The 12660-nt window shown below is 47.9% G+C and overlaps 1 protein-coding gene across 5 annotated transcripts in view; it reads right to left on the bottom strand.

Moving 5' to 3' along the window:
- The window catches only part of LOC132378053 (mitochondrial mRNA pseudouridine synthase RPUSD3-like), a 52290-nt gene that overhangs the window by 23936 nt on the left and 15694 nt on the right, over window positions 1-12660 (bottom strand). For 4 of the 5 annotated variants that reach the window (XM_059944710.1, XM_059944712.1, XM_059944711.1 and 1 more), the window contains one exon: window positions 707-751. The exons of the other annotated variant lie outside the window; for it this stretch is intronic. In XM_059944710.1, the coding sequence (XP_059800693.1) occupies window positions 707-751 (45 nt within the window). The remainder of the gene's footprint in view (window positions 1-706; window positions 752-12660) is intronic. 5 annotated transcript variants of the gene reach the window in all.

Here is a 12660-nt window from a genome sequence, read left to right as displayed (position 1 = left end):
GGTCACAGGGAGAGTGGACAAACTCCTTACAGATAGTGGCAAGACTTGAACCCTGATCTTACAGCTGGCGAAGCTCTCATGCCAAACCTATTTCTTAATTCTCTTAAAGGCATTAACATATTCTTGGGTAGAGTTTCACAATGCTGAGGATCCTACAAGTACATTTCCCAACAAATGTTCACTATTTGGGTTTTGAGGTTTTACTCTCCTTGGCTTAGATTCAAATATGCAAGACAAGAATGTATACACGTATGTATGTATTTAGAGATTTAGAGATACAGTACAGAATAAGCTCTTCCAGCCCACCGAGCTGTGCTGCCCAGCGACCCCCAATTTAACACTAGCCTAATCACAGGACAATTTACAATGACCTATTAACCTACTACCTGGTACATCTTTGGACAGTGAGATTAAACTGGAGGACCTGGAGAAAACCCACACATTCAATGGGGAGGATGTACAGACTCCTGACAAAGGACACCGCGTTTGAACTCCGTACTCTGAAGCCCTAAGCTGTAACAGAGTTGCAATAACCATTATGCTACCATGGCACCCCAATGCTGAGGTTAACACTATACTACTGCTGGGAGCACAATACATTGAAAATAATATTATAGCATCAATGGCACATTTACTTGTACTGCTTCAAGCACATTAATGGAAAGATGAAAGTAACTTCAGGTCGAGAATACATACACACCATTACCTGTGATGGAAAATCCTGGAGGTTTATTAATGCCAATTAGAGGATCTGGTTGAGAAACAGATAAGACCATAATTTAAGAACCAGATTATTCACAAGACACACAACAGGAATGCTTCAAGACACTCAAAATTCATATTTTAAGTTCCTTGAAATGCTCACATACCCAGAACAATATGTCTCAAAAAAACAGCCCTCCTCTATTGGTCATGAATGGTAATATGAGTAATGTGCACATAAACGAACTATCAGCAGGGCAAAGAAATATCTCAGAGATATTCATTGCTTTGAACTAGACTAAATAATTAAAGTTGTCCATTGTTCAGGAATTATATGAATAATATTTAAACAATACATTTTAACATTCAAGAACTAAACAATCCCAGCAAATTCTTTTCATTTATAGAATCTGTAATTATTATCTAGCCCTACCTAACTGCCTTCAGAGGGTGGAAGTGAACTGTTTCTTGTACAACTGCTGCCCAGTGAGATGAAATAACAGCCATAGTGCTTTTAGTTAAGAAATTCCAGGTGTAATGATATAATGGCATTACATTGCCAAGTCAGAATAGTGTGGAACTTGCTGAGAAAAAAGCATACAAAAAGTAGTGCATATAGCCCAGTCCATCGTAGACAAAATCCTCTCCGCCACTGAGCACATTCACAATGGGCCCTGCCGCAGGAAAGCAGCATCCATTATCAAGGATCCCACAATCCGGACCATGCTCTCTTCTCACTAATGCCATCAGGAAGGAGGTACAGGGGCCTCAAATCCCACACCACCAGGTTTAGGAACAGTTATTACCCCTCAACCATCAGGCTCTTGAATCAAAGGGGATAATCTCACTCAACTTCACTCATCCCAACAGTAAACTAATTCTACTACCTATGGACAACCTATGGACTCACTTTTAAGGACTCTACAACTCATGTTCTCGATATTATTTATTTATGATGATGATCACTTTTTCTCTCTTTTCGCCTTTTGCCCATTGGCTGTTTAACTGTATTTGTGCTGTACGTTTTCACTAATTCTGTTGTGCTGCTTTTGTAGCGGTGTGCTACACGCAGCGCTAAAATAATGACACGGAGTCGGTAAACTGCAATTAAAGAAGATTTTATTCGAATTTCGCTGCCTTGCTTTAAAGCCTCCCTGATCCCTCCCACCCCGGGCACGGATGCTGTAGGAGGCACGTATTCACAGTCCTGTGTGGGCTTTTCCCTTTGTTAGTGAAGCAGACCTGGCACCCTTTTGGGACTGGCCTCTATGCCGGCGCACTGGCTATTTGTGAGCCAATTCGAGTGTGCTAGGAAGTGGGTCGCCACATAACCCCCACCCCCAGAACTGGCGATACACCCCCCCAATGTCCACAGTCTGGGCCGGACCCTGTTTGGGAGGTCGACCCCTGCACCGCGGTGCCGGGAACTCGACCGGTTGCGCCACGTCCACATGGGCCGGTTTGAGTCGGTCCACCGTGAAAACCTCCTCTCTCCCCCCAACGTCCAGCACAAACGAGGACCCGTTGTTCCTGAGCACTGTAAACGGCCCCTCGTAGGGCTGTTGCAGTGGTGGCCAATGCCCGCCCCTTCGTACAAACACAAACTTACAGTTCTGCAGGTCTTTGGGTACACAAGTCGGGTTCTGCCCATGCTGCGAAGGGGGTATGGGGGCCAGGTTGCCGAGCCTCTCGCGTAGTCTGCCCAGGACTGCTATGGGTTCTTCGTCGTGCCCCCTTGGGGCTGGTATGAACTCCCCGGGGACGACCAGGGGTACGCCATACACCAACTCGGCCGACGAGGTGTGCTGATCGTCTTTGGGTGCCGTGCGGATGCCGACTAGGACCCAGGGAAGCTCGTCCACCCAGTTAGCTCCTCGCAGGCGGGCCATGAGAGCCGACTTTAGGTGACGGTGGAAACGCTCCACCAGGCTGTTCGACTGTGGGTGGTAGGCAGTTGTGTGGTGCAGCTGTGTCCCCAAAAGGCTGGCCATAGCTGACCACAGGCTGGAGGTGAACTGGGCGCCTCTGTCAGAGGTAATGTGGGCCAGTACACCAAAGCAGGACACCCAGGTGGTGATCAGTGCCTGGGCGCAAGATTCGGAGGTGGTGTCGGTGAGCGGGACCGCCTCTGGCCATCTGGTGAACTGGTCCACGATAGTGAGGAGGTGCCACGCTCCTCGCGACATTGGCAGGGGGCCCACGATATCCATATGAATGTGGTCAAAACGCCGGTGGGTGGGGTGGAACTGCTGCGGCAGAGCTTTGGTGTGCCGCTGCACCTTGGCCATCTGGCAGTGCATGCACGTTTTGGCCCATTCACTGTCCTGCTTGCGGAGTCCGTGCCAAACAAACCTGCTGGCGACCATCCGGACGGCTGTCCTGATGGAGGGGTGCACTAAGTTATGAATGGAGTCGAAAACGCGGCGCCACCAGTTTGCCGGGACAACGGGACGGGGTTGGCCGGTGGTGACGTCACAGAGTAGGGTCCTCTCACCTGGGCCTACGGGGAGGTCCTGGAGCTGCAAACCAGAGACTGCGGTTCTGTAACTAGGGATCCCCTCGTCTGCCTGCTGCGCCTCTGCCAGCGCCTCAAAGTCTACCCCTTGGGAAAGGGCATGAATGTTAGGGCGAGAGAGTGTGTCCGCCACGACATTGTCCTTACCCGAGACGTGCCGGACATCTGTCGTGTATTCAGAGATGTAGGACAGATGGCGCTGCTGGCGGGACGACCAGGAGTCAGACACTTTCGTGAACGTAAAGGTAAGCGGCTTGTGGTCTGTGAACGCGGTGAAGGGCCTACCTTCTAAGAAGTACCTGAAATGCCGGATTGCCAGGTAGAGCGCCAACAGTTCCCGGTCGAAAGCACTGTATTTGAGCTCGGGTGGTCGCAGGTGTTTGCTGAAAAATGCCAGGGGTTGCCAGCGACCTGCGATGAGCTGCTCCAGTACCCCACTGACTGCCGTGTTAGATGTGTCCACTGTGAGGGCGGTAGGGACGTCCATCCTGGGGTGTACTAGCATCGAGGCATTTGTCAAGGCTTCTTTCGTTTTAATGAAAGCGGCCCCGGACTCCTCGTCCCAGGTACTATCCTTGCCCGGACCCGACATCAGGGCGAACAGGGGGTGCGTGATTCGGGCTGCTGAAGGGAGGAAGCGGTGGTAGACATTTATCATACCCACGAATTCCTGAAGGCCTTTGACTGTGGTGGGTCGGGGAAAATGGCGGACTGCGTCTACCTTAGCGGGCAGAGCGGTTGCCCCGTCTTTAGTAATCCTGTGTTCCCAGGAAGTCGATGGTGTTGAGCCTGAACTGGCATTTGGCCGGGTTGATTGTTAGACTGTATTCACTCAGTCGGGCATAGAGTTGACGGAGGTGGGACAGATGCTCCTGACGACTGCTGCTGGCTATGAGGATGTCGTCCAAATAGATGAAAACGAAGTCCAGGTCGCATCCCACCGCATCCATTAACCGCTGGAACGTCTGTGCGGCATTCTTCAGGCCGAACGGCATGCGGAGGAACTCGAAAAGGCCGAACGGAGTGATGAGTGCCATTTTGGGGACGTCGTCCGGATGCATCGGGATTTGATGGTATTCCCGGACGAGGTCTACCTTGGAGAAGATCCATGCGCCGTGCAGGTTTGCTGCAAAATCCTGAATGTGCGGCAAAGGGTAGCGGTCCGGTGTTGTAGCCTCGTTCCGCCTGCGATAGTCACCGCATGGTCTCCAGCCCCCAGCTGCTTTGGGCACCATGTGCAGGGGGGAGGCCCATGGGCTGTCGGACCTCCGTATGATCCCCAATTCTTCCATCCTCTTGAACTCCTCCTTCGCCAGTCGGAGCTTGTCCGGGGGAAGCCTTTGAGCACGGGCGTGGAGGGGTGGTCCCTGGGTCGGGATGTGGTGCTGTATGCCGTCGTTGTCGGACAGTGTGATGGAGTCGAGGTGAGGGGCTGGCAACTGGGCTGCACCCAGGGAGAACGTCTAGAAGGTCTCAGCGTGGACCAGTCTCTGCCTCGGCAGGTCGACCAGCAGGCTGTGAGCCCGCAAAAAATCCGCACCCAGAAGTGGTTGGGCTACGGTGGCCAATGTGAAGTCCCACGTGAACCGGCTGGAGCCGAACTGTAGCTGCACCGTACGGGTGCCGTAGGTCCTTACTGTGCTGCCGTTCACGGCCCTCGGGAGGGACCCGGTGCCCTGTTGTGGGTGTCGTAACTCGTCGGAGGTAAGACGCTGATCTCGGCACCGGTGTCGACCAAAAAACAGCGTCCTGACCGCTTGTCCCACACATACAGGAGGCTATCCCAATGTCCAGCCGCCATAGCCATCAGTGGCGGCTGGCCCTGGTGTTTCCTGGGAACTTGCAGGGCGGGCTACAGCGGCGGGCTTCTGCGTCCCACCGCTGGTGGTAGAAGCACCATTGTTCGTTGGGCTCCCCACCCCTGCCTCTGGGGTTAGCAGGCTGGTCTGGTTTGCTGCTGGGAGCATGGCCTGGTGATCTGTGCGACGGACGCCCCACTCACCTTCACGGCGTTCCACAGCATGTCTGCCCGGGCTGCCACCTTCCGGGGGTCACTGAAATCCGCGTCGGACAGCAGCAGGCGTATGTCCTCGGGCAGCTGCTCCAGGAATGCCTGCTCAAACATGAGGCAGGGCTTGTGTCCGCCGGCCAGAGACAACATCTCATTCATTAAAGCCGATGGAGCTCTGTCCCCTAAACCATCCAGGTGCAGTAAGCGGGCAGCCCGCTCACCACGTGAGAGTCCGAACGTCCTTATGAGCAGGGCTTTGAATTCTGTGTACTTGCCATCCTCCGGGGGCGACTGTATGAATTCCTCAACCTGGACGGCTGTCTCCTGGTTAGGGAGCTCACCACGTGGTAGTAACGTGTGTCCTCTGAGGGTATCTGCCGAATGTGGAATTGGGCTTCTGCTTGCTGGAACCATAGGTGAGGTCGCAGCGTCCAGAAGATTGGCAGTTTTAACGAAACTGCATGAACAGATGCGGCGTCATTCATCTCCGGTCCAAATATTGTTTGGACTGTCGGGTCACCAATTGTAGCAGTGTGCTACACGCAGCGCTAAAATAACTACACAGAGTCGGTAAACTGCAGTTAAAGAAGATTTTATTCGAACTTCGCAGCTTCGCTTTAAAGCCTCCCTGATCCCACACTCCCCGGGCGTGGATGCTGTAGGGGGCACGTATTCACAGTCCCGCGCGAGCTTTTCCGTTTGTTAGTGAAGCAGACCTGGCGCCCTTTTGGGACTGGCCTTTGTGCTGGCACGCTGGCTATTTATGAACCGGTTCGCGTGCGCTAGGAAGAGGGTCACTACACTTTGTTATTTACTGTGAATGCTTACAAGAAAGTGAATCTCAGGATTGTACATGGTGACATCTATGTATTTTGATAATAAATTTACTTCCAACTTTGATAGTGTCGTTGACCTACAGCTCCAGGCTTTTTACGTAGTAAGGGTCATTGGCTTTGGAGATGCTGTTGAAAAAGCTTCGGTGAGGTGGTATATATTGGATCTACAACATGGTGGATTGGAGGAATGTTGATTTATTGGCTTAAAAGACTGGTTTGTCTTGAATGATGTCCTGGCTGATCCTGTGCAGACACGTGCAGAATATTCTGTCACACTCCTGTATGTCATGAAAAAGCTTTGGGTATTCAGAACGTGAACCATTCCTCTCAACATGTGGCCTCTAACTTGCTTCCACAGTCAGTGATTATATAATGGTCAGTTAAAGTGGATCAATCCTAGAATGTGCCTTTATGCCTGAATGTGCCTGAATTACATTTCAGCAGTAGCCTAGCTGCTAGCATCTTTCCTCTGATCAAGAAGTTTGCAGGTTTAAGTTCGACTCTCATAACAATTTAGGCTGTCTCTCCATTAAGGGTTTAAGAGAGTGCTGCTATTTAGAGCCTGTCAACTTTCAGAAGCCCCATTTGCACCCTCTGGTGGATGTAATGCAGTGTCCATGACATTACTTTGAAGATCTGTGGGGAACTATCCCCAAGGTCTGGCCATTATTTATCCATCCTTTGGTATTATTACCCACAAGCTTTACACTGAAATGTAAAAGGAAGATCTCACATTCTCTTAACTCACATAAACCTATCAATTAACACCAATTATTACAGAGCTACTGTACTAGTAGGAGATTGTTCCATATATTGCATTTCCTGCATTACAACTTCTACTTTCTTGTAAAACTCCAAAAGAAAGGTGAATTAATTAAATGTGAGATTTACATATTTTTACCCATAGCTTTCGTATGTGGGATTGACCACCCTGAGCCTACCTTTGGGCACATCATTTGTCCGTTATAATCCGTGAGCCAGGACCCACCCCAAATTTGGGCCACTGGTACCATCTGGGGGCAATAATTCTTACAGTGATTTTTGGCAAGGTATACACCCCAGTGCTAGAAACTATGTGATGGCATTGCAGCGGTGGTAGCTCTCTTGCCTGCAGGAAGACCCTGGTGTGGACACTAGCAAGGCAAGCAGATCCGGAGAATCAGACAATTCCAAGCTGGACTGGTTTTAATATTAGCACCAGGGACTAAGAACCAATCTCACAAGATATTTTTGGGTATCTGCCAACCATCAACTCACCAGCCACAGAGTTGACCATAGTATTTGAAATCCTGAACCAATCAGAGCTAATTGGGAAGGAACTTCACAGAAACATAGAAAACCTACAGCACAAAGTTGTGCCAAAAATGTCCCTATCTTACAAATTCATCCAGAACAATTGTTTCATCTAGAAACAACTGTGGTAGTCATGGATCAAGCACTCTATGCAAAAGCCATTGAAATTGCCTGGAAGCACAAAGAGCGCTTCTCCAACATTCTTCTCAGGACCGAGACATTCCATACGATAAGTAATGCCTTAGCCATCCTAGGAAAGTGATCTCGGGATGCTGGTATGAAGGATGTATGCATGGAGGCTGGAATTGTCGCAGAGGGGTCCATCAATGGAGTCCTTGATGGTAAACACTACAATCGTGCTGTCAGGGTCCGCAAGTACATCTACGAAGCACTGATGAGACTCACATGGGCAGAGTTCACACCGTGGATTGAGGATAACATTCCAGAGAGGAGTGGGATGATCAAATCATTCTTAGACCATGTGAACGACATGGCCAGTGACTTGAACCAACAGAAGTCGAAGAATCTGCTGCAAAGTCCACTTTTAGCTGAGCTGATAACGCTGTGGACAGACTTTCTGGAACACCTCCGTCACAATGGAGAGCTATCCGCATTCTGGATATCATACATTGACATGGTAGAGAACATCGTTCCTGGGCTTCTGCACGCCTCTCGTGAGGGGGACTGGGAGTTACACCTCCATGCCATAAGAACCATGATCCCATGGTGCTTTGCCCATGATAAGATGAATTATGCAAGGTACCTGTCCCCTTACTTTGCTCAAATGATGACCCTCCCACAGAAGAATCCTTCTGTACAGGAGGCCTTCAAGACAGGCCAATTCTCAGTGCAGCTGTCAAGTAACCAGGTCAGCTCTCAGGCAGATCCCTGTGGGCCAGGCTATCGAAGCCACAGTGAACAAACACACACAGACTCCTGGAGGCACATCACTGTTCAGCCTGAATGCTGGAGCTATCAAGCATTACTACATAACGGCTGAGCACCGCGGTGCATTCCTGGGACAGTTAAGGGAGATGGTGCAAGGCAACAAATCAGAGCTTTGTCATGCGGAGCTACAGCGGCCAAGAATCCAGAAAGATGAGGAAGCAGTTTCAGCTGTGGTTAGCCTCGTACATGAATGGATCAACCCATTTGCAGAGAAGTGGGACCTCATTGGCATCTCTTTGGCAAAGGCAGCCCCCAAGGACATTGCGCCTGACCTGATGAAGGTATATGAGATTGGTGAGCAATGCTATGCAACCTTCAAGGATGAGAGACTAGAGGAAGACCCACCAGCAAAGAAATTCCATGACCCAATGAAAACCAAAAAGCTGAAAACATTCAGTGATGTGTGTAAGAGGAGAGAAGTGAAATCAAATGGGAGGGCGATCATCTTGAAAGCAGACAGGTCTTTGTTTGGACGCATCATTGTGATGGCACAAGGGCGCAGTCTACGTATGGAGGATATCCTTTCTCATCCCCTTGGACCATTGCCCTGGGTCCTGTCCACACCAGAAGGATTGCTGAGAAAGACAAATAAAGCTACTTTCGCCACAACCTTACAGGAAGATGTAGCAGTGGAAGAGCAACTCCCAGGAAACTCTGCTGCAGTAGTTGATGGAATGAACTTGGTCCAAAGAGCGAAAGGTGATCAAGTTACTTTCAGAGATGTTGCCACAACAATTGGCTCTGAGGGAAGGCAGTCAGAGTAGCAGAATAGATGTTGTGTTTGACACATACAAGGAGAACTCTATCAAGAATAGTGGAAGATCTCTATGGAGTGAAGAGACTGGTCATGAGTTGCAAAGTATCACATGTACACAGATGGTGAGGCAGTGGAGGAGCGTCCTGACCAAAGTTAGTAACAAAAACAGTCTCATTAGCTTCAGAGTCCATGAATGGAAGAAGGCAGAGTACAGAGAAAAGCTACAGGAGAAGATTCTGTATGCAACTGTGAATGACAAATGTTACAAAATCACATCTCACAGCAGTGAGGAGGTGTCAGCTCCTCAGTGTCAACATGAAGAAGCAGATGGCCGCCTACTTCTCCATGCTGCCTGTGCCACAAGAGAGCTACTACTGCTGCAATGCTATCACATATTTTCCAACTCTAGAGATGTATACCTTGCCAAAAATCACTATGAGCATTATTCCCCTCAGATGGTACCGACCAACCCTACTGGCTCACAAACTAATAGAGTAAATTACATAATTTTAACTCAGAATCAGAGCTGTGTAATTTAATGTTTTGTGGCAGCAGTACATTGCAAAACATAACAAAAATATAAATTACAATAAGTATACAGTGTATATATATATATATATATATATATATAAAAATTAAATAAGTAGTGCGAAAAGGGAGAGAAAATAGTGAGGTAATGTTCATGGGTTCACTGTCCATTCAGAAATCTGATGGCAGAGGGGAAGAAACTGTTCCTGATATGCTTTCTGTGTGGGTTAAAGGCAGAAACACCCTACTAATAATAAAGAACAGATACCACTGTTAACTCCTATGTACCTAACAGACCTCTAAAAGAAACATAAGTATGCCCTGTAATGTTCAAAAAGCATTCAGACATATGAATCAATACATTAAGGTAAGGGGATGAGGGGAGATTTGATAGAGGGATACAAAATTATGAGGGGCACAGATCAGATAAACTCTATCTATGGCAACAACATTACTCCATGATGTGGCAGAGATTGGATCAAGGCTCAGGAGGGCCACCAGAGGGTTTGCTGAAGAGACAGAAATTAGCTTTTGGCTGTGGCTGGACAGAAATCGGGATCTGATCAACCCCACTGGAAGCAGGGAGATGTCCCTACCACTGCTCTGCCTCTAGGAGACGTACCCGAGCTAAGGAAGCGGTCCCCGGCGGATGGAGGTGTGGCAGGCAGCAACGCCAAGTGGAAATAATATCTTCTTGTAAAACTAATTGAAAACAGAAATTTGTATTCTGTGGAGACTCTGTGGATGTGAAACAGACAACTGGACAGTATTTTACCTCCCAGGTACCAGGGTCAGGATGTCTCGGATCAGGTTCACAACATTCTAAAGGGGACAGCCTGAAGCTGTGGTACACAGTGGTATCAACAACATAGTAGAACATGGGAAGAGTTCCTGAGGAGAGAATATAGGGAGTTCGGCAGAAAGCTGAAAAGCAGGACCTCCTGAATAATAATCTCTGGTTTGCTGCCTGTGCCACGTGCCAGAGAGAGTAAAAGTAGGATGATTTGGCTGAGAAATTGAGGAATCTGTGGGGATTGGTATTAACATCTCTACCTCACTGACAATTGGCATAGGAAGCAGGGTTTCAGGTTTCGGGATAACTGGGATCTCTTCTGGGGAATGTATGACTTACTCAAGAAGGACGGATTAACCCTGAACCCGGGGGCCACTATTCATGTGGGCAGGTTTGCTCGAGCTGCTGGGGAAGGTCTAATAATTTGGTAGGGGGGTGAGAACCGGAATGATAGGGCTGAGTTGGTATACAGTAGATGCAGCATATAGTGAGATGGTGAGGAAGGAGAGGCAGATGATGCAAAGGGTGATGAATACATAGAAACATAGAAAATAGGTGCTGGAGTAGGCCATTCGGCTCTTCGAATAGAAGACTTGAATGCATGCAGTATACAGAATAAGGTAACTGATCATGTAGTACAATTAGAGAATGGCAGGTACGACATTGTGGACATTACTGAGTCATGGCTGAAAGAAGATCATAGTTGGGAGCTTAACATCCAAGGACAGACATTGTATTGAAAGGACAGGCAGGTAAGGGGAAGAGGTGGGGTAGCTCTTGTTGATAAAAATGAAATCAAATCCTTAAAAAGAGGTGACATACAGTGAGATTGGAAGATGAAGAATCCTTGTGGATAGAGTTTAGAAACAGCAAGGGTAAAATGATCCTGATGGGAATTATATACAGGCCCAAATAGGAGCCAGGATGTGGGATACAAATTACAACCAGGAGAGGAAAAAGGCACATAAAAAGGGCAATGTTATGATAGTAATGGGGGAATTTCAAAATGCAGGTAGACTGGGAAAATCAGGTTGGTGCTGGATCCCAAGAGTGGGAATTTGTAGAATGTCTACAAGATGGCTTTTTAGAACAGCTTGTGGTTGAGTCCACTAGGGGAAAGGAAATTCTGGACTGGTGTTGTATAATGAACCAGATTTTATTAGGGAGCTTAAGGTAAAGGAATCCTTAGGAACAAGTGATCATGATACGACAGCCAGTCTTCAGTGATTGGGAAGATAGTGGAATCCATTATAAAGGATGAGGTTTGGGGGTACTTGAAGGCACCTGATAAAACAGGCCTAAGTCAGTATGATTCCTTAGGGGGAGATTCTTGCCTGAACAGACCTGGTAGAATTATTTGAGGAAATAAAAGGCAGGACAGGCAAAGGAGAGTCAGTGGATGTTGTTTACTTGGTTTTTCACCAGGTCTTGACAAGGTGCTGCACATGAGGCTAAGTAACAAGATAAGAGCCCATGGTATTACAGGAAAGCTCCTAGCATGGATAGAAGATTAATTGGCTGGCAGGAGGCAAACACTGGGAATAAACAGAGCCTTTTCTGGTTGGCTGCTGGTCAGTGTTGGTATTGCTTCTTTTCATGTTATATGTCAATGATCTGGATGATGGAATTATTAGCTTTGTGGGCAAGATTGCAGACGATACAAAGATAGGTGGAGGAGTAAGTGTTGAGGAAGCAGGGAGTTTGCAGAAGGACTTAGACCTATTGAGAGAATGGGCAAAGAAGTGGCAGATGGAATATAGTGTAGGAAAGTGTATTATCATGGACATTTGTAGAAGGAGTAAAGGCATAGACTATTTTCTAAACAGTGAGAAAATTCAAAATTCGGTGGTGAAAAGGGAGTTGGGAATCCTTAAGCAGGATTCCCTAAAGGTTAACTTGCAGCTTGAGTCGGTGGTAAAAAAAAAAAGGCAAATGCAATGTTAATATATTTTTTCAAGAGGACTAGAATATAAGAGCAAGAATATAATGCTGAGGCTTTATAAAGCACTGGTCAGTCTGCACTTGGAGTATGTGAACAGTTTTGGGCTCCTCATCAATGAAATAATGTGCTAGTATTGGAAAAGCTCCACAGGAGGTTCACAAGAATGATTCCGAGAAAGAAAGAGTTAATGAATTAGAAGCTCTGGGCCTGTACATGCTGGAGTTTAGAAGAATGTGGGGGGATCTCATTGAAAATCATTGGATATTTAAAGGTCTGAATACACCGGATGTGGGGAAGATGTTTCCTATGGTGTGGGAGTCTAGGACCTGAAGGCA

This window comes from Hypanus sabinus, chromosome 19, assembly GCF_030144855.1.
Source record: "Hypanus sabinus isolate sHypSab1 chromosome 19, sHypSab1.hap1, whole genome shotgun sequence".
NCBI classification, from domain to species: domain Eukaryota; kingdom Metazoa; phylum Chordata; class Chondrichthyes; order Myliobatiformes; family Dasyatidae; genus Hypanus; species Hypanus sabinus.
This window is presented reverse-complemented; position numbering and strand designations above follow the sequence as displayed.